Source organism: Podarcis cretensis, assembly GCF_951804945.1.
Source record: "Podarcis cretensis genome assembly, chromosome: 7".
NCBI classification, from domain to species: Eukaryota; Metazoa; Chordata; class Lepidosauria; order Squamata; family Lacertidae; genus Podarcis; species Podarcis cretensis.
Window position 1 is genome coordinate 55,374,585 of NC_137176.1, and position 25,559 is coordinate 55,400,143.

Here is a 25,559-nt window from a genome sequence, read left to right on the forward strand (position 1 = left end):
GTGGAGGTCAATGATGAGGTCACTTGGCACAACCCCATTCCTGTTTTCCATGCCTTCTGTGAATGCCATTCGAAGCTGAGAGCAGGGCTCAGCACATCTCTCGAAATATCCTCCTGAGCAGGCTTTCTATAGGTGCAAACTTAAATTTTTCAGATACATGTTCTAAGAATTGGAAATATTAACAGTGTTATTAGAGCAAGCGACAAACTGCGGTACTGTATAAGGATCACACTAGACATGATAGGAAACAAAGACCACTATCACTCTTTGCTTCTTTGTAACGGCCACATTCCCTTGGTGTAATCAGGTGGATGTACATGGGTGGGACTGAAGTCAGTGGTAGACAAAGCTACATTTTCTCTTTCTGCTACCCCAGTTCCCTTACTCAATTCCTCCCCCTCCCCACATTCTCTCTGGGCTGCTAGCGGATAGACAAGATTGGACAGATTGTTCTTCCAGAGATCTGGCCTGTTTAGGCTTCCTATTTCCTCCCCCAGTTCCCCCCTCCTGCCCACTCTGTTTCACTGGGCTCCTCCAATCTGTATGAATTTGAGCCACGGGCTCTATGAAATTTGGACCCTCATGTTCCCCATTCCTGGTCTAAAAAGAACAATGGGTAACAACTGTGCATTGCACAGTCTTCTTTCTTGACTGATCAATGTGACACAGTGTGGAGAAGAAGGGTAGTTATGTGTCTTTGCTCATGCATTATTTTTATTAGACATAATGACAAGGATGCCCAAGTAGAGAGACAGGGGGCAACTGTGGTTCTGTCTTAGTTTTAAAGAGACCAAATGAGAGCCAACGTGTGTCTGGTATGGTAAAGAGTTATGGGGTATTTGTAAGGGGAAAATAATTTATGATAATGCTCTTAAGCAGAACAACAACAAAATCCAGAAGACACCACGACGTGAAACATGTTTTACTGCACAGGGGTTAATTTGATCTTTTCTAGAGATTAGCTTTGGGACATGTGAAATAATAGCAGCGCTTTTGAGCACGAGTACAATCTCCACGAACGCCTATTTTTCATCATGGCGAAGCGCTTCCGTAACCGAGGATGTGGTTTCTAGGAAAACTAGTCGCCTGTGTGGCAGCTCACATTTTAAAAATAGAGCACTGTGGCTTTTGGAAATGGAGGGCGTGGATTTACACACACAGAGGGAGGGAGGGAGAGAGAGGGAAAGAGAGAGTTCCTTGTAACATGGACAACATTAGAAAATGGGAGACGGGCTGTCGTTAAGGATTGATGTTGCGCCATCCAGCGGGATAAAGTTGCATTTCTTATGACACAGCCCTTTTTTTTGCCTCTGCCTTCCTGTGCCGGAGGCGGAGAGGGAGGGGTAAACCGGCCTCGAGAACACCTGGCAACAGCACAAAACAACTGCACGGCTGAAACAGGACAAAATCTTTTATTGTAATTGTAGTTCAAATGTCCGCAGAACAGGGAGGTGTTCCCCACCTCCTTCCAGCCTCGCCAAGCAAATTCTCTCTGCTCCTCAAAGCGGCCCCGCGCGCCATCGCCTTTCCCCCCCCCCCCGCCGGACTCTTATGGGGTGCAACACTCGCGGAGGCGCACTTCCGCCGGAAAGACCCGTCCCCGTTTGGGTCCGCCACGCTCTTTCTCCCACGGGGTTCTGAGCCTTGCTTGCCTCGAGTCCTTTCGAGGGGCAGAAGCGGCGGCATGTTGCGCGAGGTGCCGCAGAGCCTGGTGGTGGCCGAGCTGCTGCTCACGCTGCGGGGCGAAGGAGAGGCGGAGGCAGGAAGCGACATCCTCTGCCTGTGCACGCGAGCCTTCGTGGAGTGAGTCGGGGAGGGGGCGAGGGGGGGGAGCCGGTGTGAGCGGCCAGCCTGAAGGTCTCACCCGCTTTTTTTGCTTGCTCGTTTATTTCCCGCCTTGTTCCCTGACAGGGATTCGAGGCGGCTTAATTGCGGGAGAAGTGGCGCCGAGGAGTGTCCTTTTGAATTCCCGCGGCTTCTGAGTAGTAGCAACCTGGTGGTGATCATGATGACAGTGGGTTAGATCCACCGGTTCACTGTTTCCCACCAAACTTAGAACAATAACATGCCGCTTTGGAGAGCGCAACCTTTACTGGTGTAAAGATCTTCACAAGCGGAGATATATAGGGGGGCAAGGGTTAATAATACTTTTCTATCTTTGAATTGTTTTCTGCAGCACCCCAAAAAATCACATTGAAGTGGGGAGGGGGAGTCATGCACCCATTGATACCCCCAGGGGTACGCGTACCACACTTTGGGAAATCCTGTTCCTGTTTTAGTTGAACTTCAAGTACCACTGAAATAGATGGGACATATTAGTCACAACTAAGTCTCGTGTACTTTAGTGGGGTTCCAAGTTCAGCTAATTTAGCCTGGATTTTAGTAATTATGAGGTTCTGCCACACTTTTGCTAGCTAACAGTGGGGTGAAATGCAAGGGTTCCCCCCCCCCCCGAGTAAAGTAAGGTAAAGCTGCTATGTGTTAGATTTCTCATGTTGTTGGCATTTGTCTATCTCAGGATACAATGGAAGTGTGTGTCTTCGTGGGTAAAGTTAAACTTTTGGAGAGTTGCAGCGCCTGCTGTGGCTGTAGAGACTGATATGGAACAGGCATGTTTTGTGGCAGATTAGGCCATCTGGTTTTGTTGCTCCAAGTGCACCGTGGTGTTTCTTCTCTCTGTGCTCCTCCCAGTGGTCATTCCTCCATTGGTCACTGGTGTGGATGCACCTGACTGTCCGTCTCCAGGCACCGTGATTGTCTGGAAAGGATTCCCATACTACGGGGTTAATGTTGCCAGCCTTCATGTCACGTTTGCAGGCATCTTTGTAATTTAGAGTTGGTCTGTCAACAGGCCTGTTGCCTGAAGGCAGCTCTCCATAGAGTACTTCCTTGGGGATTCTGCCATCTTCCATTCTGTGTACATGAGCAAGCCAGCATAGATGCCACAGAGACAGAAGTGCAAACATGTTGGGAATGTGAGCTTGGGAGAAAACATCTTTGTTTGAGACTCTGCCCTGCCATGTGGTGCCCAAAACCTTCCTGACGCAGCACTTATGGAAGGCATTGAGGTGTCACTCCTGGCGGGTGTAAGCTACCCATGACTCACTTCCATAAAACAGGATGTTGGTCTTTGTCAGGCTGCTGGTGAAGCCAAACTCCATGTAGGCTGGGGGTTGATGAGTCTCTGCAGAGTTTCCTTGCGCTGTCAAGGTTGCATTATCTACAAACCACATCTTGTGGATAAGAACCCGTTGCATTTTTTGTCTTGGCATGGAGACGTGCCAGGTTGAACAGACCCCTGCCACTTCTTGAATGGAAATACACACCGTTTTCAGTCAAGCTGAAGGCATATGAGAGCAACAGAAAGAAGAATATGCCAAAGAGAGTTGGGCTATCTATACCTTGGGACAACATTTCATACATTTGATGAAATGGAATGTAGCCCAAGAAATAAATTCTTTAGTCTTTAAGGTGTCTCAAGACTCTTTGTTGTACATGATGACTAGTTTCAGGAAAACTAAAATTATAGCATGTTGTGTAAAGAAGGCCTTTTTTGCATGCTTTCTTTGTCATCTGCTATTTTACTTCCATATTTCATTGATGGCCTTAACAGTGACATGTATTTTTATTTTATTCCCTAGGGATCGAAAACTTTACAAACTAGGCTTGAAGGGATTTTATGTCAAAGATGAAGGTGACAGTATAGGTAAGATATGCTCAAAATGTTGAATTAACATTGTGTGCATTGCAAAATAAGTTGTTTGCACACCTGTAAGGTAGAGAAACTTGAATTAACAAATTATAGTTGTATCCCTGCTATTAATTTATCAACCCAATGCTCAGATACAGACTTTTCAAAGTCCATATAAGAAAATGTAGGTGAAGACTTTTGGAAAAGTGAAGAGAACGTATATATGGAAAGTGTTACAACAGTAGTTTTGCTTGAGTAAATATATTGTTCCAAACCACATATGAAATCTGCTTGAGAATCGGCAAGATAGGGTGTCTTTAGGTATGTGAACCAATGTAGTATTACTTATGAACTACATACACATCAACCTGGGAGTGAGCCTAGATCAACTTACTTCTGAGTGAACGTGCACAAAATTCCACTCTTAGTGTTACACATGTATGTGAATAAACATGGATTCAAATCACTGCTAAGCACTTCTACCCAACGCTATCCAATACAGTGGTACCTCAGGTTACATACTCTTCAGGTTACATATGCTTCAGGTTACATACGCTTCAGGTTACTGACTCCGCTAATCCAGAAATAGTGCTTCAGGTTAAGAACTTTGCTTCAGGATGAGAACAGAAATCGTGCTCCGGCGGCGCAGCAGCAGCAGGAGGCCCCATTAGCTAAAGTGGTGCTTCAGGTTAAGAACAGTTTCAGGTTAAGTACGGACCTCCGGAACGAATAAAGTACTTAACCCGATGTACCACTGTATCTCGTAGCCTGATTCTAGTGATTCTTATTAGATGGTTACATCAGTACCTGAAAACAATTATATCCCAGAACTCGCATCTAAAAGCCCGCAGCCATAAAACAGTAGGAGACTGACCAACAGCCAGTTGGTAGGGCATCTCAGCAGTGCCCCTTTCCTGCTTTCCCCCCTATCCCAAGAAACTGCTGTACAAACTGCTGCATGTGAATTCTGTTTAGGTTTCTTGACTGGTTCCACAAATAATTATTCATTTTAGTTAGTTTACTGTACAATTCATACTCCACCCGTCAATGAATTTTTGTAGTGATTGTAGTGCTGCCCTGATAGTATTCAGGGCAGCATTGCAATCTCTACAGAAGTTGAATGATAAAAACAGCAAGTTGGTAGCAAGAGCAAAGCAGCAGAAAAGAACATAGCAGCAACAAGAACTGGCTAAAAATAATTTAGCTGATATTTGTAAAAGGCATGGGAAAATAAGGAGGACATGAGAATAGGTGCCTGTGAACCTCACATGGAGATAACATTTCACAAACAGGGACATGGACAAGGGAAACATGGTATGGATGCTGGCTGCCTTCTTTGTTACATAGTTTTGCATTAAATAGAATTTCAGGCTTGAAATGTTTTGCAGCTGGGTTCTCATATAGACAGTTGTGTGCCTTTGGTATCTAGTCTTCATGACTGACATCTTCTGGTTCTTTTCCCCCTTATATTTGTGCCTGTAGGAAGAAATTGTGTCTGCAGTAGGAAATTGTGCTTTTAATATTTTATTTAAATTCAAGCATTTTGGGAACTTTAGCTTTGGACTAACAGAGTTAATCTAAGCATGGAATCAATCACTGAATATACATTTGAATCGATTATTCACTTACATTTGGTATTTTCAAGAGAGCATCTTCTCAAACTTCAATAAACATCTAATGCAATTTGCTTTAAGGGAAATTAATCATTTTTTCTAAGGAACTTAGTGTACTCTTTTGAAACGACTGCCACAGGATGCTTGTTGGGGAAAATAATTTGGTATTGTAATTCTTATGCATTAGAAATCTATGACTGACAAAAGTAAGAATGAAAATACAACTTTGTAACTTAGTATTGTGGTTTACAGGGGAGGATCAAGTAACCACCGAGGATGAAGAAAAAGACAAGAAACATAATTCCTTTGGGACTGCTGATTTATCTAACAGTCATACTTCTGGAGTGGAAGACATTGAACTTGATTCAGAGGCTGAACTCATGAAACGCATGGGCTTACCTGTTCAATTTGGCAATGCAGCAGCCCATAAGACATTGGTAATAAAACCCAATGTATTTTCTATTCCTTTGTGCTATTTAAAGTTATTGGAATGTAAAGTAAATTTAGTACGTTGCATTAACCAACCCCACAAAAGAATTTTCAGGAATACATTTCTTTTTCCTCCTGGCTCTAGAATTAAAAACCAAAGTTAAATGAGAGAGGGAATAGAAAAAAATGGGCTTTTAAGAAGTGTGACAAAAGAAAAGTTGAGTTGGAAATAATAAATTGGAAGGCAAATGCATTCTTGGCTGTTAATCTAAGAGCACACCAAATAAGATAGCAGTTGAATATAATGGGGTAGAATCATAGAATTGTAGAGCTGGGTAGATGTGTCATTTGTGATTTTCTGGCTGGGTTACAACCAAGCTATAACATGAAAATTTGTGAAATGAATTAACTAGGTAACCATATTGAATCAGAATCTGTTGAACAAAGTACAATACATAAAAATTGTGTTTATGCTTTTTCATGCTGAATTTCAGGCACTTGAGAATATTAGTAAGAAAAGTAAGAAAGTGAAGAAGAAGAAAAAAAAGAAAATGCTGCAACAAGATATTTTCACAGTAATGCAGGAATCATTGAAAGAAGATCTTGATGAAGATGACCTGTCTCTTTCCGATGATCACTCTTCAATTAAAAAGGGATCTGAGAATGACAAGAGCTGTGAAAATGGAGACCTTTTACTTGATGAGTTTCATATGAAAGAAAAATGGGAAAAGTATTGGAGTGAGTATGGAGAAGGACTTCTGTGGCAAAGTTGGCAAGAGAAAAATTTTGAACTTTTGTCTATTACTGAGCCTTGGAATAATCCTGAAGTAAAGGAAAAGTGGGAGCAGCACTATAATGAACTATACTGGTATTACTGGCAACAATTTCACTACTGGGCAAGTCAAGGTTGGACTGTTGACACCACACATAATAGTGACCTGCAAAATAGTGCAGAGGAGCTGGAAACCAAGCAGCCAGCAGAAATGCAGAACATTGGTGTAGACAGTGTTTGTGTAGAAGTGCTATGCTCCAGCTTACATTCTCAACTCGCGTCCAGTGCCAGCTGCAAGGAAAATCCTTCTCCAAATGATAATCACTGTAATAGTGACATTCTTCCTGAAATTAGTAAAATAAATCTATACTCTGAAGAAACAGAACGGATCAAATTGGAAAATGCGGATGATTGTAATGGTCAGAGAGGACTGAGCGTAACCAGCATTGAAAGGTGTTGTCCTTGTGATATTGCTCATACTGTGAAATGTGATGAGGGAACAAGAGGAAGTAATGCGTCTTCTGAAAATGGATGTTCAGACAAGCCAGGTTGGTATACTAGGTTCCCTTTCCCAGAAGGCATAAGACCCTGTGTTTGCAAATGCTAGGAAAGAAATTCCCTTGCAGCCACCCCATATTCTGTACTGTGCATTTCTCCATTGAGTGGCACATATAAAAGCTGCATTATTTTGGATGTTTTATTCCCCATTCTTTGCAATCCTGTTTCCCTTTCGCTCCCCTTTCCCCCAATCCTGCAACTCACATTCTCAGCTGAAGAAGTGTAGATGACACATCGAAGACTTTGTGTCTAGAGCTGATCACTTTGTCTTTCAAGCATCCTAGGCTGCTTTGGAACACAGGTATAAAAAGACCCTCTCCCTGTGCTCTCAGTTGACACCACACATAATAGTGACCTGCAAAATAGTGCAGGGGAGCTGGAAACCAAGCAGCCAGCAGAAATGCAGAACATTGGTGTAGACAGTGTTTGTGTAGAAGTGCTACGCTCCAGCTTACATTCTCAACTCGCTTCCAGTGCCAGCTCAGAGATATTGTCTGTCTACTACATTCCTGCACTGAATCCAGTAGAGAATAAATAAGTGTGCATAAGCAGCTACTTCTGCAGCCTATCATTTCCAGGGCAGGTAGGGATTAGGCATTTCTTCTCAAAAGGGATATGTTTTGGACTCAGAAGAGTCATTTGCAAAATGTGAATGGTCTTTAGAATATTGTTTACAAAGTGAGCCTCACATCCATATTGTGGTCTTGGGTTTCAAAGGTTATTTAGCACCCAGATGTCTCACTTTGAAAATATTAATCTAATAGAGTGATTGGTTCCATTTTGCAAGATGTACAGGTAATGACCTTTAGTCTGTGAGGTGGTAAAGGGGCAAAGGGTGTGTGTGTTCCATCCACATCCACATGAAGGGAAACTTGTTCAATCTTCACTTAAGACAAAGCCCAACCTTGCTTCTCTGAAACACCCCTAATATTCTAGCCACAATTCCTCTGATCTTTCCACAGAAATGTTTGGTTTTCTTGCAAGGCATTTCTACCAATTTGAGGTGCTATCAGAACATACTGCAGTGCCCAGGCACCTCCCAGCCCTGTCACTATTTCAGGAACAGAAATCCAAACATTCCTGAGATGCTGATGTTTTCAATTCAGAGCTGGCTACTTGGACTTTGTTATACTCAGTGGCATAGTGTGGGGGGGTGCAGGGGGTGCCAGCCGCATTGGGCGCAACATTTGGGGGGGGGCGCTCGCAGCTCTCTGCCCCACCTGGCTCACTCACTCTCTCTCACAGTGCTGGCTGTGCGAATCCGATCCGAGCTGCCGGGTCGCCGCCCACTGTGGAGGGGGAGGGTGCCAGGCGTGCAGTGCGGTGCGGAGCGGAGAGAGAGCGAGGGAGGGACTATCTGGGGGAGGGACAGTGCAGCGGCCGCCCAGCGCAGTGCTGAGCGCGAGAGAGAACCACATCCGACCAGCCCAGGCAGCAGCAAGAAGAAGCTGGCAGCGGCGGCACTTTAGGGGCGCAAATTACTTGCCTTGCCCCGGGTTAGGGGGCGCAAATTACTTGCCTTGCCCCGGGTTAGGGGGTGCAAATTACTTGCCTTGCCCCAGGTGCTGACAACCCACGCTACGCCGCTGGTTATACTGTTGTTTGGAAAGAGGCTCTGAAAGAATGGCTTTCTGGTAGTTTTGAATTTTAAATGCCTAGATCAGATACTTAATGAAGCAGAGGCTTTCAGATTGATGGTAGATTGATTTGTTTTGCCAAATGCACAGTCAACAGTTTTGTCTTAACACCAGATAGATTGATGAGTGCAGTTGGGTTCCTAATGAAAAGGAACTGGAAAACAGTATTCCCACTGTGAATTTGGTGAAAATATAATTTTTTTTAATTGAAATTGCTTTCCTCATACAGGAAATGAATGACTGCGTGAAGATTGCTGTTTTATTGTATTTTATTATATTTTTCTGTGTTTTGTATTATTGTTGGCCATCTTGAGCACCATTGGTGGGATACAAATTAAGCAAGCAAACAAATAAAATTCATTAACACAGGGATGAGGAACTTGTGGCCTTCCAGTTGTTGTTGGATTTCAACTCCCATCATCCCTGACTATTGACCATGAACGATGGAGCTGATGGAGTCTTAAAAACCTGGCGGAAAACAAATTTCCCCCCAGTGTATCAAAGCAATGCTTTCTTCTCCCCCCCCCCCTTTTCCTTCTTAGTTTCACAGGGGTCATCTAGATCTTGTTCAGATGCCACAGGAGGCAGGGGATCGCACAGTGATGGTGATGATGGTGATGATGATGAGCCACCTGAACGCAAACAAGTCAGATTAAAGAGGAGGCAGGTTATCTATCATATCTTTCGCTTCTCCCATTCACATTTGCATGCCTATATGGTTTAGTGTACAGTTGTACCTTGGAAGTTGAACGGAATCTGTTCCATAAGTCTGATCGACTTCCAAAACATTTAGAAACCAAAGTGCAACTTCTGATTGGCTGCAGAAAGCTCCTTCCAGGTCACTTCCAGGTTTGTGGCATTCGGGAACCAAAATGTTCGAGAACTAAGCTGTTCGAAAACCAAGGTATGACTGTACTTAATAATCCTTACTGGCGGCTGCTGTATTGCCTTTTTCAAAATGTTGCTGCTTTCATGTTATTACTAGTGATTTGAATATTCTGTGAAATATAAGGCTGTTCTCTTGGGTCTATTTCTATTGAAGAATGACTCACTATAGTTTAGATCAGGGGTCTGCAACCTTTTTCTGTTGGGGATCACGTATCAGTGTTGGAAGGTGCCAAAGCCAGCATGGCCAGGCATTTCCTTCTCTTCTCCCTTTCTGCTCTCACTTCTCTGTCTTTCCCCTGCTCTTCCTTGCTACTCAGCAGGCTGCTGATAGACACACAGTTGCTCTGGCCAGAGGGTTGAACAGATTACAGAACAGATTACTTGTACCTTTGGAGCAGCAAAAAACGCTAACACTATTCTAGGCTGCATCCACAGAAGTATAGTGTCCAGATCCAGGGAAGTAATAGTACCACTCTATTCTGCCTTGGTCAGACCACACCTGGAATACTGTGTCCAGGGCACCACAATTTAAGAATGATGTTGACAAGCTGGAACATGTACAGAGGAGGGCAACCAAGATGATCAGGGATCTGGAAACGAAGCCTTATGAGGAGCGCTTGAAGGAGCGGGGCTTGTTTAGCCTGGAAAAGAGGAGACTGGGAGGAGATATGATAGCCATCTTCAGATATCTTAAGGGTTGTCACATGGAAGAGGGAGCATGCTTGTTTTCTCCTGCACTGGCTTCAAGTTACAAGAAAGGAGATTCCGACTAAACATTCAGAAAAACTTTCTGACAGTAAGAGCTGTTCGGCAGTGGAAAAGACTCCCACGAGAGGTGGTGGACTCTCCTTCCTTGGAGGTTTTTAAGCAGAGGTTGGATGGCCATCTGTCATGGATGCTTTAGCTGAGATTCCTGCATTGCAGGGCTTTGGACTAGATAACCGTTGGGTCCCTTCCAACTCTAAGATTCTATGAGTCCAAGGTTGTCTCCTCCCTTCCTGGTAGAGATAGCTAGACAAATGGTTTTGTACGGTTACTTTTTACCTTTCACTGAAGACCCTAAGTCTCAATTTGAAACAATATTGGGCACAAAACTTCGGGTAATGCTGAGAAGGCATTTATTAGACATCATTGGGGAACCTGGCTGTGCGAATTTCTGACCTTGTAAACAAGTGATAAAAGTCCTTATTTGAATTCAGTGGACACTTTCTTTTGCTTAGCTGCTTTATAATCGTTTAGAAATCGACTTACCCTTCATTTGAAGTCAAAATAGGCAGCTGTTTTGTCTCAACTTACTGTGAACTGTAGTGACAAATATTTTGTTTCTTTCTAGCCACGAATTGGATGCTGAAGAACATTCCCAGGCTGATCCAGAAAAGATTTGCTGTCTTTTGGGACTCAAACATGGCAGAGGACAAAAGTAATAAGTGTTCTAATGGTTTCCTAAATCAGGGGTGAGGAACCATTTCAGCCTGACCACCTTGCCTCTTAGGCAACCTGCCAGGGGCTGCATGCCAGTGGTTGGCAAAAGTGGGTGGAGCAACAGGTGTGGCTCTTGCCTTTTTACAGTAGGCTACATTCAACCCATTCAGGTTTCTACACACCTTTGCCATTCAAGCAAGTAAGATGCAAAAGCACTTCAGGAGCAGGCAGAGCAGGGTCAGTGAGAAGTGTGACTTGGAAACTATCCTGCAGATCAGATAGAGAATCCTGGAGGTCCACATTTGGCCATCCCTTCCTAAAAGTGATGCTGCTTATGGTTGCTGGTTTTATGTGTAGAATATGTCCTTTTCCTAGGTTTTCCTGTTGAAATACTATGGGTGTTCACTTCCTGCATCTTCTTGATGTACTAAAGTTGTCACAAATGACGGATACTTAACCTTGTTCATAATTACAAAAAGAAAAAAGAAAAACTAAGACCATGTGGAAGAATGTTGCTTGTTTATAGTAAATAGTTTTCTTTTTCCACTAACAGTTCCTACGCGATCCATTTAGATCAAAGGTAGAGAACTGGATCTGGCCAGTGGGCCAGACCATGATCTCCCTCGCCCTGGGCAGGCAATGTTTGGTAGCTTACTTGTCAATCACTTGGCTTCACATTGATGTTGGCTGTCATTTCTGCCCTTGCATATGTCTTGCAAAGTGCTACTCGGTACCCTCTGGAGAAGCCCCTTTCAAAGTACTGCACAAGATAGCACTTTGTTCACTGTTGCCAAGTCCCTTTCAATCATCTGATCAAGGTCTTCTGGAGTGATTTGAAAAGGACTTCTAAGCTCCTTCCAAAGCACTTATACTTGCAGTACTTTGCATAAACTGATTGGTTTTGCCTGCAAATCACCCTTCAGCTGAGCCAGATTTTAACCTGTCCCACCCCCAACATCATATATGACATCAGGTATAGGGCATGTGAGCATGGCTTGGCTGAAATGTCATTGCAGACCAAATGGGGAGACTTGATGGGCTTAATTAGCTAGGAGGCTTGAAGGTTCCCCAAGCCTTATTTAAATACTTGAATGATTCAACCCAAGATATATTCGTACAAAATGCATTAAAGCCTTTTGGTAAGCTATAAATGTATCACAGTATGTATAAAAGCAAAGTTTACTGCTGTGACTCCATTAATTTTTTAGGCCTATTTATGTGGCAGTGTTGGCATGCTTATAAAGGGGGCCTTCAGTTGAAGAAGGCACAGCTAATAAATATATTGTGAAGCTGAGCAAAACTTCTCCCCCCTCACTGAAAAGGTTGTTTTTAACTTTTATTCTGTTTTCTCCAGATACAGAGACATTCCTGACTTCAGTGAAAGAAAAGTGAGTCATCTCAATAAAAATATGAAGTTTAAATCAAAATTCTTGGACATGCACAGAACAGTCAAGACCAAAAGGAAGCATATATTTTTTACAGAAGAACCTGAGACAGGGGCAGTTAAAAAGAGCAGCATTTTGATTAAGGTCAGTATTGTATATGGTATATTAATAGTCTTGAACTTGGGATTCTGATGTTAAAACCTGTGTGTCTGTTGGCTCTTAAAAATAGTTCAAGGTTGTGTTCATAATTTAGAATGCTCTAAGTTGCTAGTGAGAGAAAGAAAGTCGGTACAGTTTTATGTTTCTTACTGTGTACTAGATTATGTAAGTAATTAAATTCATATTAGTCTAGTAAGGACTGTATCTTGAGAAGATACTTCAATGTTTAGGAAGGACGCAGCCCCATTATACCATCTGGGATTGTTCCCTGGGCATATACAGGACCTGAGATTTTACCATGTCAAAAGCTTCCTACATATAGATACCCTGCAGCTGCCAAGGTCATCTGATGTGGTGGTGCATCATATGATGACTGTACTGCATGTCCATCCTAATGTTTTCGTTGGTTTGCATATGTGCAGTGAAAGAAACTGCAACACAATGTACCCAAGGACCAGTTTACGCAGATAAAACAGCTTGTTTCTCTCTGCAATGGCATTGTCCACTTACATCAAGGTTCATTGTAGACATAACATGAAACTATCAAGATTAAGGCCGAGCCATAATTTTTCAGCAACTTGGATATCACAGTAAGCAGTGGTGGAGTGGAGGAAGAGCCCTTCCTGGGGGTGGGGGGAGTCTACGAGCCTGTGAGGTGAATGCTCCTGAATGCCAAAACGTAGTGTTCCTTTGTAGGGCTCTGTTGACGACTTTCTCCTTTTACTTAGACTGCTGAAGTAGTGATAATCTCCCTTCAGTAGCAAGTCACATTTCTGCAATTGTTTGAAATGTGGTTCTGTAATACATGGTCTTCCTAGGTAGAAAGCTTCTTGAAACAAGTGAATGAGCCTGCGGAAGAGATGTCTCAAGGCAGAGTTCACCCTCCTTCTTCCAGTAGTGATTCAGAGGAACAGGAAAGCGTTGCCAGCTCACAAAATAATTTGGATTCTCCTAAAAGTGACCTGCCGTTCTCCAGTTCAGATTCTGTTAAGCGTGGAGGAAACAGCACTGAGGAAAAAGGCAAAGAAAATCTGGTAGTAGCAACAAGTGACTGGAAGTTCCAGGAGCCTAAGGAAGAGGCAGGAAGAGAAGATGCACATCCTTCAGGAAGAGAGTTAGTTCCTGTGGATATTCCGGACTACCTGCAGGTGGAAGCCGAAGGTATGTGATAATTCTGAGTAAAAGCTTTAAAAAAGTGTGTGTGTGTCTGTGTGTCTGAATGAGAAACTGTTGATAAGCCCCCAAAGCCTAAAAAAACCAAAATTAATCCCCTTTTTATTTGCAAGAGGAATTGTTTGGCATTGAACAGAGTGCTACTTCACCAGCTACTCCTTTGAATAAAAATCCAGCTAGCAACAACTTCTGCTGGAAATAAATGTAGCAGGCTGGTGGGGGAGCATGGAACTCTGCCTGCTTCTGTGAGTTTGCTTTACAAGAGAGCAGTTCCAACCTATAGTAGAGATCTTCTTGGTCCAATGAACACTTTCTTTCTCAAGAAATGTTATAGGATAAGCAACATAGGTGTTAGGGGGAGTTTTGCGTAAAAGGTTTTGTTGGTTGGTTTAAGAGAATTTCTGTGTTCTCTTAAATTTCTGAAATCTTTGTGGGAGAAAAGAATGTTTTGGTTTTCATTGTACTAATTTTTGTTGAAATGTCTGTGTATGTTTTCAGATGCTTCTTTTGCTACTTTATTTTTTTTATTTCTTATTCCCAGTGAATAAATTTGTAGTGAATTTCACATTTGATTACTACAGTAGATGTAGCAATAAAGCTGTGGCTTTTTTGTTTCCCTGTTGCAATATCAGCAGCTGAAGTGAACAATTACACTAATATTTATTTCAGTTTAATGGTTTTTATTGTATGCTATATTTTGCATGCTGTTGTCCCTGTAATCACTTTGGGACTCCTACTGGCTCTCTGAAGCAATGCATAAATTGAACTGAAATGAGTAATAAAAGTAGTTTAGATTTTTCTTCGTGTTCCTAAATCCATTTAAGAGAAATGAGCTATAATTGCATGGTCCACGTGGTCCATGGGGTCACGAAGAGTCGGACATGACTAAACGACTAAACAACAACAACAATGGTTTTCTTTGGTTTAGGTGAAGTAAAAACTACAAACAAGAGGAAAATCAAGATAATACCGAAGAAGACAAACAGGTGTGGACAGCCCCTGCCTCCTGAAATAGTTGCTGATCCTGAGTTGGCTAAATACTGGGCACAGCGGTATAGACTGTTCTCTCGATTTGATGAAGGAATTCAGTTAGACAGAGGTAAATTCATAGTAATGATAGAGCTGAATATATTGATTGGAAGCTACTTTGTTTTGAAGTGATTGGCAAGTTCTGTAATAGACCATTCTACACATGTAGATCATCACTTGATACTTCAGTTGCTAAATGATGATTGTGCATGTGTGAGCTATATACTTCACTGATTTTTATGTTCAAGCTTGTCCTTTTTAAGTACAGAAATATAACTAGTGCTTTCTTCCATTAGAGGGATGGTTTTCTGTTACGCCTGAGAAGATTGCAGAGCATATTGCGGATCGTGTAAGCCAGTCCTTCAACTCTGACTTAATAGCAGATGCATTCTGTGGCGTAGGAGGAAACGCTATTCAGTTTGCCTTGGCAGGGAAAAAAGGTAAACATTTCTGTTTGCTTCCTTTCTCTTATCCACTGTGTGCGCATTAATAATGCTAGCGTTGTGGTAGATATATATATAGAGAGAGAGAGAGAGAGAGAGAGAGATTGTGTATGTGTGTGTTCTAGTTAAAGCTAAAGATTCTTACTAGGGGACAGATCTAGTCTTTGCAATTGGCTAAATTCCTCCCTCCAGTTCCCAGTGTCACTTTCCACGTTGTCTTGGAAGTGTTGGATACTGCCTCCGCCCTCCACTGTGTGGATGTAAGAGGAGGGAGGAATCTGCAGAAGTGCCTTTCCTGCTTTCACTAGTGAGATCTTCCAAGAGATGGAGTCTTTTTTTTATGACGATCTGAGTTCAGCCTTACGCTTTGCTTGCTTAGAAAACTTAAACCATTATCAGCTTAGTTTAGAGTTACACAATATACACCGGCCAAAAAAATTATACAATTGCAGAGAAAATATAGTGGTGTTATTCCAGCTTAGGCAATTGGTTGTTTATATGGCACAAATACTAATTCCCACTGCTTCCTTGCTTTTCAACATACATGGCTGATTGAAATTTTTTTTGGGGGGGAAACCTCCGTTTTAAAAAATACCTTGTTCATTCTTTTTAGTAATCGCAATCGATATTGACCCTGTGAAGATCAGTCTTGCTCTCAACAATGCAGAAGTCTATGGAGTAGCAGATAAAATAGAGTTCATCTGTGGAGACTTCATGAAGCTAGCATCCAGTTTAAAAGCAGATGTTGTGTTTCTGAGCCCTCCGTGGGGTGGGCCTGAATATGCTGCTGCAGAAATCTTTGATGTTCAAACTATGATTTCTCCCGATGGATATCCTTTTTCAAGTCACTTGTTCCTCAACAGTAAAACAAATGCTGTTTTTTTTCTTACAGGGTGACCGCATATCACATATTATGCTTTCTGCCATATATCATTTCATCTTATACGTTAAATTAATACCCCACCCTTCCTCCCAAAGAATTATTTCCAGAGAACAGGGTCCTTCCCCCTTACTTTGTAGTTGCAAAGGGCTCAGATGATCTGAAAAGTGTAGTCTTAGTTTCAAGTTGCTTATATTAAGCTTAAGTTCTATTGTGGGGTTGTTGTTTTTTTCATGACACACCTTGGATAGGAATTCCAGGGTCATGAGTTAAGATTTTTGTACTGTTGAATGATTGGTGATGACCTTCTTCAAAGCAGCTGATGACAGTGTTGCAAACTGATTCTTGTAAATCAAATGTCCATTGCTGTTTCTCTCAGGAGAGATTTGGGTACTCTGACTAACAAGAGATTTTATTTTTAAAAGTGACTTTCTTTTCAGAATTGGTCCTATTTAGGATGTTGCCTTTATAATGCTGACAACCAGATTTCTGTTGTTGAAGAGTTTGTCTGAGTTGGCATAAAGTCTTGTGTAATCTGGGAAATTTCTGTAGTTGCTTTTAAAAAAAACACCACCACATTTTGACAGTTCCTTGTTCTTAGTTTTGACTGTCTGTTAGACAAAAGATGTTAAATTGGTTCATAGACTCCTAGGGCTAAAAAGAATCAGATACTTATCAAATCTCGCTCTTGGTCCTGTGGCGAGATCACCTACTAAATCTAATAATTCCTTCTGGGTTAACATTTCTGAGTTCTTATAGGATGACTTTACATGTGTCCTAGATGATTCAGTAACTAATTCCCACATTGAGGACCTAGTGTAAAGGGCAGTTTCAGGTTCCCAAATTCATCGTGATAATCCTTTCAGATCTGTTGTCCATATGGTATGAGTGAGGGTTAGAAACAGTTCTGTCTCTGGAGAAATACCTTCTTTTTCCTTGGCAATCACTCGTAGCCGAGTAAGATTGTCTTCCATGAAAATGGTCTTAGCAGTTTGTCTGTAAGACTGTGGAGATTGATTCTGGATTTGCACATCCTTCCACAGTGAGGACACAGGTCGCTCTATTGGACGCAGTTTTCCCCCTCCAAAAATTGAGGAGAAATGTGTGTGCGTCCTATGGAGCAAATGCAGGCTTGTGCCAGGGAGAGGCTGCACGGGGCTATGGCTTCTTTAGCTCCACGCAGCCGCTCCTGGCAGGGAGAGATTGCATGGGACTAAAGAGGAAGCTAAAGCAGCGAGTGGGATCCATCCCGCTCGCTGCCTTGGCTTGTGCCATAGCTGCGCGCAACCCCTCCGGCAGGGAGAGGTTGTGCGCAGCCTGTACGTTGCTCTTTGGGGCTGGGGGGGGGGAAAGATTTTTTTTATTGATTTCTCCGTCTAAAAACTAGGTGCGCCCTATGGTCCGGTGCGCCCTATGGAGCGAAAAATACGGTAGATCACTGTGAGGGTTTGCCAAACGTTTCTCCCTTTCGGCCTGAGTTCATGCTTCTTCAAAGTCCATGCTGCCTTTGGTAGAGGCTATTCTCCAAATGACGGGCTCTTTGTCACCAGTTGTTGGTGTTTATACTACATTTTATTTACCTTGAGATAATCTTTAAACCTCTTTGCTGTCCACCAGCATTATGCTTATCATTCTTAAGTTGGGAATAGAGTAGTTGCTTTGGAAGACGATCATCAGGCATCCGAACAACATTTGACAAGTAGTTTGGGTATGGTCAGTACATGCAGCAGAGAAGCTGGAAATTAGGTTGGAGAGACCTAAAGTGGTTGCATGGAATATACCACTTAAACTGCAAGGGGTAGGGGGAGACATGTTTTTGAAAGTGATTAACACCTCTAAATTGAAAATTAGCATAGCAAGAAGGCTAATCTGAACAATACTTCTTGCTGATTTGTTAATGCTTTGTTTTCATTTTTATACTTGCAAATAGTTGTGTTTTGCTTTTTACTAGAATATTTAAAAACTAACAGTGGTACCTCGGGTTACATATGCTTCAGGTTACAGACGCATCAGGTTACGGACTCTGCTAACCCAGAAATAGTACTTCAGGTTAAGAATTTTGCTTCAGGATGAGAACAGAAATCGTTCTCCGGTGGCACGGCAGCAGCAGGACGCTCCATTAGCTATAGTGTTGCTTCAGGTTAAGAACAGTTTCAGGTTAAGAACGGACCTCCGGAACGAATTAAGTACCGTAGATTCCGGCGTATAAGACAACTTTTTAACCCCGGAAAAGAGGTTAAAAAGTCGGGAGTCGTCTTATACGCCGGGTATGGGCGGGGCGGAGCCTGCTTCGCACCGGGCGGCTTTCTCCCAGCGCGGAGCTGCCCAGCGTATTAGATGACTGGACTTATAAGACGAACTCCCAAATTGCAGCTGCCAATTTGGGGGGTCATCTAATACACCTAGTCACTACGGTACTTAATCCGAGGTACCACTGTACCTATCTTGCATTCTGAAGTGGTACACTCCACTCTGCTACCTCATCCTGCTGCTTGTGTAGACTAGGGCCCTGATCAGAATATCACTCATGGTATTCTGTATATACCTGTGGAAGAATGTGTGTTACCTTAGGGGACTGTCTTACTAAAAGAGCCATCCCCATTGAAAGAGTATTTGCTTTTTCTTCCTTAACACATCTGTACATTTGAAATTTTCAAGCTGTCGCAAAAGATTACCAGCAAGATTGTGTACTTTCTTCCTCGTAATGCTAACATAGATCAGGTAAGTTTTAATTTGCAGATTCAGGGGTAGTGCTGTACAGTTGCTAATCTAGAGACGTAGGGTGGAATTCAGTGTTGCGCATTTGCAGCTTGCCAAAAGGAATGATCCCCCCCACACACACACACATACTCTGTTCTGGGGACTCTCCCCACACCCACTCAAGCCATTTGGGGGGGCAGAGGTGGGGAAAGCCCTGTTGCACAAGTGAAAGTCCTTAAGCAAGGCTTCTGCTGACTGAATTCTGCCCCTGAGCTGCGAGCAGACATTTCACCTCTGCCCAATGGGCTTAAGTCAAGTCTCTGTCTTTCACCTTCCATTTCTTCCCACCTCCATCTACAATATTGCAATAACACTGACCTACCTTACACGTTTGTTGTAAGGAGTACTGAGAGCCTATGCAGAATGTGGAAAGATTGAATATTATTGTTATCAAGCCTTCTCCCTGTAGAACAATGATGGGGAATCAGGTGGCCTCTACATCTCCAATCATTCCCGACCTTGTCCATTACAGAGTGGAGTTGACGGGCTTTGGAGTCCAACACCTGAGGGGCTAGCTTAGATAGCATTTTTAAAGGGTTAGGCCAATCCATAGGGGCTAGGTCTGTTAATGACTACTATATAAATGGATTCTCTTTGTTCTGAGGCAATGTAACCCTAGATACTAGTTGATGCGGAGCAAAGAACTCAAGAGAACTGGACCAGGTGTAATTTTTTGGCAAAGACCATCACTAAATGTTTTGCTGTACTGGGCTGGTGCAGCTGCAACTTTTCCAATGCTAGTAATTATTTAAAAGTTGGAAATTGGATTATTAGCTTTCTCCCTTTGCACACAGATCTCTCCTCTTTTTACTTAAGGATTTTTGACTTAAGGATTTTTGACTTAAGGATTTAAGCATTCTAACGATGGTTAAGGGTGTTCCCAAGCCCTGGTCGTTTAGCATTAAAACCTTGTTTTAGGAATGTCTTCAAGCATGGCTAGCAATGAAAGGCTTGCAGGCTGCACATCAGAGATCCTGAACTATACCTGTTACACTACCTTGTACTGGGGTCTGACTTTACACTTCAAAAGTTTGGGCACCGTTACTTTGCATTTTCAGTTTTCTTACAACATTTACATTGCTGTAGATGTAGCAATATACAAACCCCCACAAAGTTTAATATAAGCAGTTAATAACCAAATCCAGCCTTAAAATGTTGAAGATATATAAACACTGCCTGAAGGGGCAAAGGTGATCAAACTTGAATTATTGTCAGTTTCTTTCTACTTCCTCTAGAGGGAGCAGTCATACCAAAAAGATACAGATAGCATAAGTAAATTATGCATGCTGTGCTTTTAAACTAAGCAAAGAATGAACTGTTTGGTGTTTGCTGCTGGCTTTCTTTATACACTTTTCAGGACAGAGTTTTCAGGTTGTGGGATACTTGGCATGAAAGTATTTTTGTTTAAAAAGCTCAGAACCACAAAAGCAAAGTGAAGGTAAACTAGGTCAACAAATGTTGTTTTTGTGGTGTTTGTTATTAGACATAATTATGTTTGCTCATGATGGGGACTTAATAGCAACTTGCAGTAAAAAGTACTACTTCAAAGGCAATTTATATGGATGTACACACCTACCCTGGAATAGGACAGACTTTTATTAAAAGTTCATTGTATGTATGTTTGCACACACACATCCAGACCACTATTCCCAGTGTGCTGTCATTTCTGGGACTGATCTTTCTAGAAGCTGAATGTTTGGGCTTACAGTCTAAGCCATTGTCTGTTCTTCAGTTGCAGTTCTAGGTTTGTTGCAATAACAAAGTACGTAGAGAAAAGCAGATACTTATCCCCTCAGGATCATGAGCCTTTTCCCAAGTTTACATAAAAGTCTGCTGAGATATTGCAGATTCCAAAATTCCAAAAGTTTCCCAAAATGTCAGATCCTGCTAATGGTAACAGAGATAAAAAGTGGTAGCACATGAAAAAACAAAACTTAAAAATGTCAGTGATAGCTTGTACAATCAAATAGGAAAATGGTCCCGGATGGGCAGGTGTGTCAAGTTAGCGGGATGTAATCACAGGTAAATGTGCATAGGATGGCATCTTTGTGGTGAGGGACCTGTCAAGTTTGGGATGCTCAGATATGTTTTTCCTAAGTAATCTTTGCTGCACAGACTAGACAGATCTCATCACTGATAGCATTATTTGCACAAGCATAATGGATATCCCTTTCAAATATCAACACAGCTTCCACATCCAATTCTATCCTAGGAAGCAGGAAGATTTGTGTGTGTTTTTTTCTTTTTTCAGATATGTTAACTCAAATTTAAACCATTGGAGATGATCATGAACAAGTTTGACTGGGTTCAGTAATCTATAGGCAGGCACTCTGGAACTGTACATCTCCATGTCCTGCAGATAGAGAACATGTACACTGAGAACAGAAAGAGTTGTGAAATTTATTCCATTAGGCACAGCCCAGGCCGTGCAGCAAATATGGGCATTTCACATCCAGATGCTCAAATTTGTGAGAAGGTCCCATTGAGCTTTACAGGACACACATTGTCCATCTGAGGCTTTGGGTGTCCTCCAGACCATTTTGAAATTTCCATGTAGCACCTTGCCATAAGGAGCTGGTAACTGGAAGTGACGTATATTTGAATGACGATCCCTCCTTCTTTCAATTGATGGGGTGAACAGAAATTCATTTTCTCTAAGAGTGTTTATTTTTGAGAGATGCATCTCTTAAATATAATCCAATCTGTTTTTCCCTAAAAGCCTGCTGTGCTGCTTACATGCACGTGTGTTTTAACAAAACAAGTGCGCATAGGACAGGAACTGAGTAAATGCAGTTTCCAGAAGCAGTTAGATTGTATTGAGGGTCTTGTGTAATCCAGTTTTTCCCCTTAACTCTCAGGGTTCAATGAACTTTAGAGAAATCCACTTGCAGTAATATAACCAGTCCACACAAGTAGATCATGACTCCAGTCATTTGTACAAAAGCAAAAATGGAAACTGCTGAGATATTTTGGGGAGTCAAGATAAGTTAGTAATTCCTTAATGAATCACTGCACCACAGACAAGATTTTCCCTTATCTAGCAAGGAGGTCAGGAAGTAGCACTGGGAAATGGGAGGGTTTTAGTAAACGTAGGTTTGTCACTGGGAGGATTTATATTCAATCAGATATGCTTCCTTCCAGTTTACTCTTTTAATACTTAAGTGCTTATGCTGGCATGTCATGAATTGATATTCTATCCAAATACAGCCATGGGAGGAGGCATTAGCCACATTCACATGTCACATGGTTTGCAATGCACAAATGAGTCACAGCTGCTTTCCTTCTCCCTCTGAGTGTTGGGAGAAAACAAACCATCATTCTGGTTTGTGTTTCATTTGAACCAGGGTTTGTAGGTTTGTTTCACTCCCAAATGATCTGGCTACAGATTGTGGTTTGTTAGGGCTGAGACAAACCACAGTCCCTGATTTGGATGTAGCACTAGGCGAAGAATGTGATTTGCTTTCACCTAACCATAGCAGGGAGCAGGGTAGTAGGCGTGATTTTTGTATGCATGGTAAGCTATGGTTTGTGCTTCACAGTGACATGTGAATGTGGCCAATTGGTGATGGAATTGGCATTAATACAGGTGCCACATAATACAGATAGTCAGTTTAAAGATGCCAGTTTAAAGGACTTATCACCCTCTTTGTGCTATTAAAGGGGGCCATAGGTCACTGGTAAAGCATCTGCTTTGCATTCAGAAGCTCCCAGGCCCCATCCACAGCATCTCCAGACAGGGCTGGGAGAGAACACTCTCTGAAACTCTGAAGAGCCGCTGCCAGTCAGTGTAGACAATGCTGAGCTAGATGGATCTATAGTCTGACACAGTATAAGACTGAGCTTCCTGTATTTCTAAGTGTCAACAGTCTGGTTCCATTCTAGTTCAAATGGAACATATCCTCTTTGTATGGGCCTTGCTTGCCCCAAAATGTCCCCCACTTTTGAATAAAAAGAAACCTGTTTCCCCACACACCATGGCCTTATCAATGAATAGAGCTCCTTAGCTATGCCTTCCTAGCTGTCCCTGTGTATGGAACAGGTAGCATTTATTTCAACTTCTTATGGACTTGATTATTTCCCCAGCAGAGGCTTATAGTCGCCTATCAAAGTTCTTGTGGTAGTGGGTTTTCTGAAACAGGTTGGGCTAGATGAGCCTTCCTGCTTATACTAATAATAATAATAACAACAACAACAACAACAACAACTTATTCTTTATATGCCACCCATCTGACTGGGTTCCCCCAGCCACTCTGGACAGCTTCCAGCAAATTCAGACATCAAACACAGTAAGACATGAAGCATTAAAAATTTGCCTGAACAGGGATGTCTTCTAAAAGTCAGGTGTTTATCTCCTTGACATCTGATGGGAGGGCGGGGACGACTACTGAGAAGGCCCTCTGACCAGTTCCCTGTAACCTCGCAGTGAGGGAACTGTCAGAAGACTCTCAGAGCTGGACCTCAGTGTCCAGGATAAATGATGGGGATAGAGACACCCCTTCAGGTGTACAGGGCTGAGGATGTTTAGGGCTTTTAAGGTCCTGAATCTATTGCCATCTCAATGTCACATTTTGAGTTATTTAACAGTTCTTGTTTTTCTTTCTTTTTACTTTTTAGGTAGCTTCCTTAGCTGGGCCAGGAGGAAAAGTTGAAATAGAACAAAACTTTCTGAACAACAAATTGAAAACCATAACTGCATACTTTGGTGATCTAATAAAAAAACATGCACCTTGACTTATTTATGTGAGTGAACCTGCTTGTCAAGGCAAAATGTATTATCCCAAAGCTTTGAAGATTACTCCCTTTGCCTGTTATATATTTTACAATCAGTGGCTCCTCTAAAATATTGTCATTTTGTTAATTAATGAAAAATGGTTTAGAATGCCTGTTGCAGTTATCAATAAAATATTTTACAATAAGTCTGAAGGATTTTCTAAGTGGTTATCAAAGTAAAGTGTGAAGTGGATTAATAATTAGACTTCCATTTACATACACAGAGCAGTGAGGCCATTTCCCAAACATATTAGCTAGATTAGCCTCCAAGGATAGATAGACCATCTGAACTTCCTGCCCTCTTGCAGATGGGAATAGTTGCTGCAAATACAAACTTCACCAGGAAGTAGTCAGACTATAACAGAGGGGCAATGTCTGCCCGTATTTCTAGACCACCACACCTCCCTATTTGGAGCAAAGGCCAAATAAAGGGTGTATCCCACTCTTCCATGTGTCAGGCAGATAACCACTTGAGACAGCACATGATGAAATCCTAAACTGGGCCCAGAGCATGGATTTTGGTATGGATGCCAAAATCTTCCAGCACTATGCTGGAGACCACCTCAGTTTGGGAAGCTGTTGGGAAGCAGGGTCCCTAACCTGTCTGACCCAACACCAGATACAGGCCTTCTACTCCTGCTCCAAAGGGTTTCCTGGTGATGGAAAATGAACTCTGGTGGTCTACAGCAACTCCCCCTGCCAAATCTGAGTAGGTTAGCAGGCAAAGCTGCATCTGGCCCACCCAGGTCTTGATAAAAGGTCTGCTCATCCACAATTAAGGGGTCCACATGATCCTATGGCAAACAGACCCAGTCTTTTAACAGCACCACCCCCAGACTGTTGGTCACAGTGGTGAAGCATCCAGAGATACCAAGAATGGAGAGGAACTCAATAAGGGACCCACCATGCAAGCACCTGTAATCCCTCCTCTGGTGCACCCTACCCTGTGTCAGCATCGCCCTTGAGCCAGTGCCACCAACTGGACTCATACACTTCAGCCCCGACTGGGCTAGGCGAGCTGAGACCACCTTTTGCACAGGAACAGGTCAAAGTGCTGTGGACTCACAGCTTCACTCCAACAAGAAGACAATCGTCGCACAGCAGAGTATAGCAGAGCATAAACAACTCGGAGAGCAGCTCTGTAGAATATCTTCTTTTATTCTATCTACAACTATAATACACAACTATGTACAGAGCTAAATGAGGTCTAAACGAAAATGCTGAACTGCACTGAGTGTTTGCAGCTGCTCTTAGCAGCAACCTTATATATACACACGATCTCTCTCTAACACTCAGTCTCTCTCTCTCTCTTTGATGTGAGGCTGGAGCGGAAGAAGTAGAGAGCAGAAACTGCCCCCTCCTCTCTGGAGAATCAGCAGAGAACATCAGCAGATTCTTGGATATGGGAGGGGTGAAATCTCACCCTGGCCATGCTTGCCCCTCCCCCTGAACACTGAGTGTCAGGGACTGGAAGGGCTCTGAAGAGTGTGGTGGAGGTAGGGGACAAGGGGAGTGACCCAGAAGAGGGGACCAGTGATTTATGCGAGGTGGGGTGATGCTGCCTGCAAGGCAGGAGCTGGGGAGGAGGGAAAGTCAGGGCAGAGGAAGGTGTGCCAGATATGGAGGTGGTTCAGCTGACAGTAGACTTCCACTTTTCCCCACCCCACTTCCTCCTAGAACCAGGGGGGGCTTGAAGTGGGAAGAGCAGCGGCAGGAGAAGCCTCAGGTTACAGGCACGCAACTCATCAGGGTTGCAATGTAAGCTGGAGGAGAGGAGGGCCCCCACTGTTGCTGCAAGTGCTCCATAGGCTCCAAACCTGTGGACAGCTGCTTAGAGGCTAGAAATGTGTGGTATCCGGAGCACCTTGGAAGCTGCTGTGTTTCTCTTGCCAATAAAAAGTTAATTATCAGGCATGTTCCTTCCTTCTCTGGGACAGGCCTTACACTGAG

General features: G+C 42.8%; 1 protein-coding gene across 3 annotated transcripts; it reads left to right on the top strand.

Moving 5' to 3' along the window:
• The first annotated feature begins 1,596 nt into the window (after nucleotides 1-1,596).
• Nucleotides 1,597-23,755, top strand: TGS1 (trimethylguanosine synthase 1). Of its 3 annotated transcripts, XM_079984869.1 has the most exons (13): nucleotides 1,597-1,803; nucleotides 3,642-3,706; nucleotides 5,557-5,741; nucleotides 6,228-7,053; nucleotides 9,243-9,363; nucleotides 10,922-11,008; nucleotides 12,365-12,539; nucleotides 13,373-13,715; nucleotides 14,656-14,826; nucleotides 15,053-15,196; nucleotides 15,813-16,029; nucleotides 18,722-18,800; nucleotides 23,454-23,755. In XM_079984869.1, the coding sequence occupies exons 1-13, from the start codon at nucleotides 1,685-1,687 to the stop codon at nucleotides 23,568-23,570; spliced, it is 2,649 nt and encodes an 882-aa protein (XP_079840995.1). In that variant the 5' UTR covers nucleotides 1,597-1,684; the 3' UTR covers nucleotides 23,571-23,755. The 3 variants fall into 3 exon arrangements, with proteins under 3 accessions (XP_079840995.1, XP_079840996.1, XP_079840997.1); XM_079984870.1 differs by lacking the exon at nucleotides 10,922-11,008; XM_079984871.1 differs by lacking the exon at nucleotides 1,597-1,803 and having other exon boundaries at nucleotides 3,412-3,706.
• Nucleotides 23,756-25,559: the final 1,804 nt, after the last annotated feature.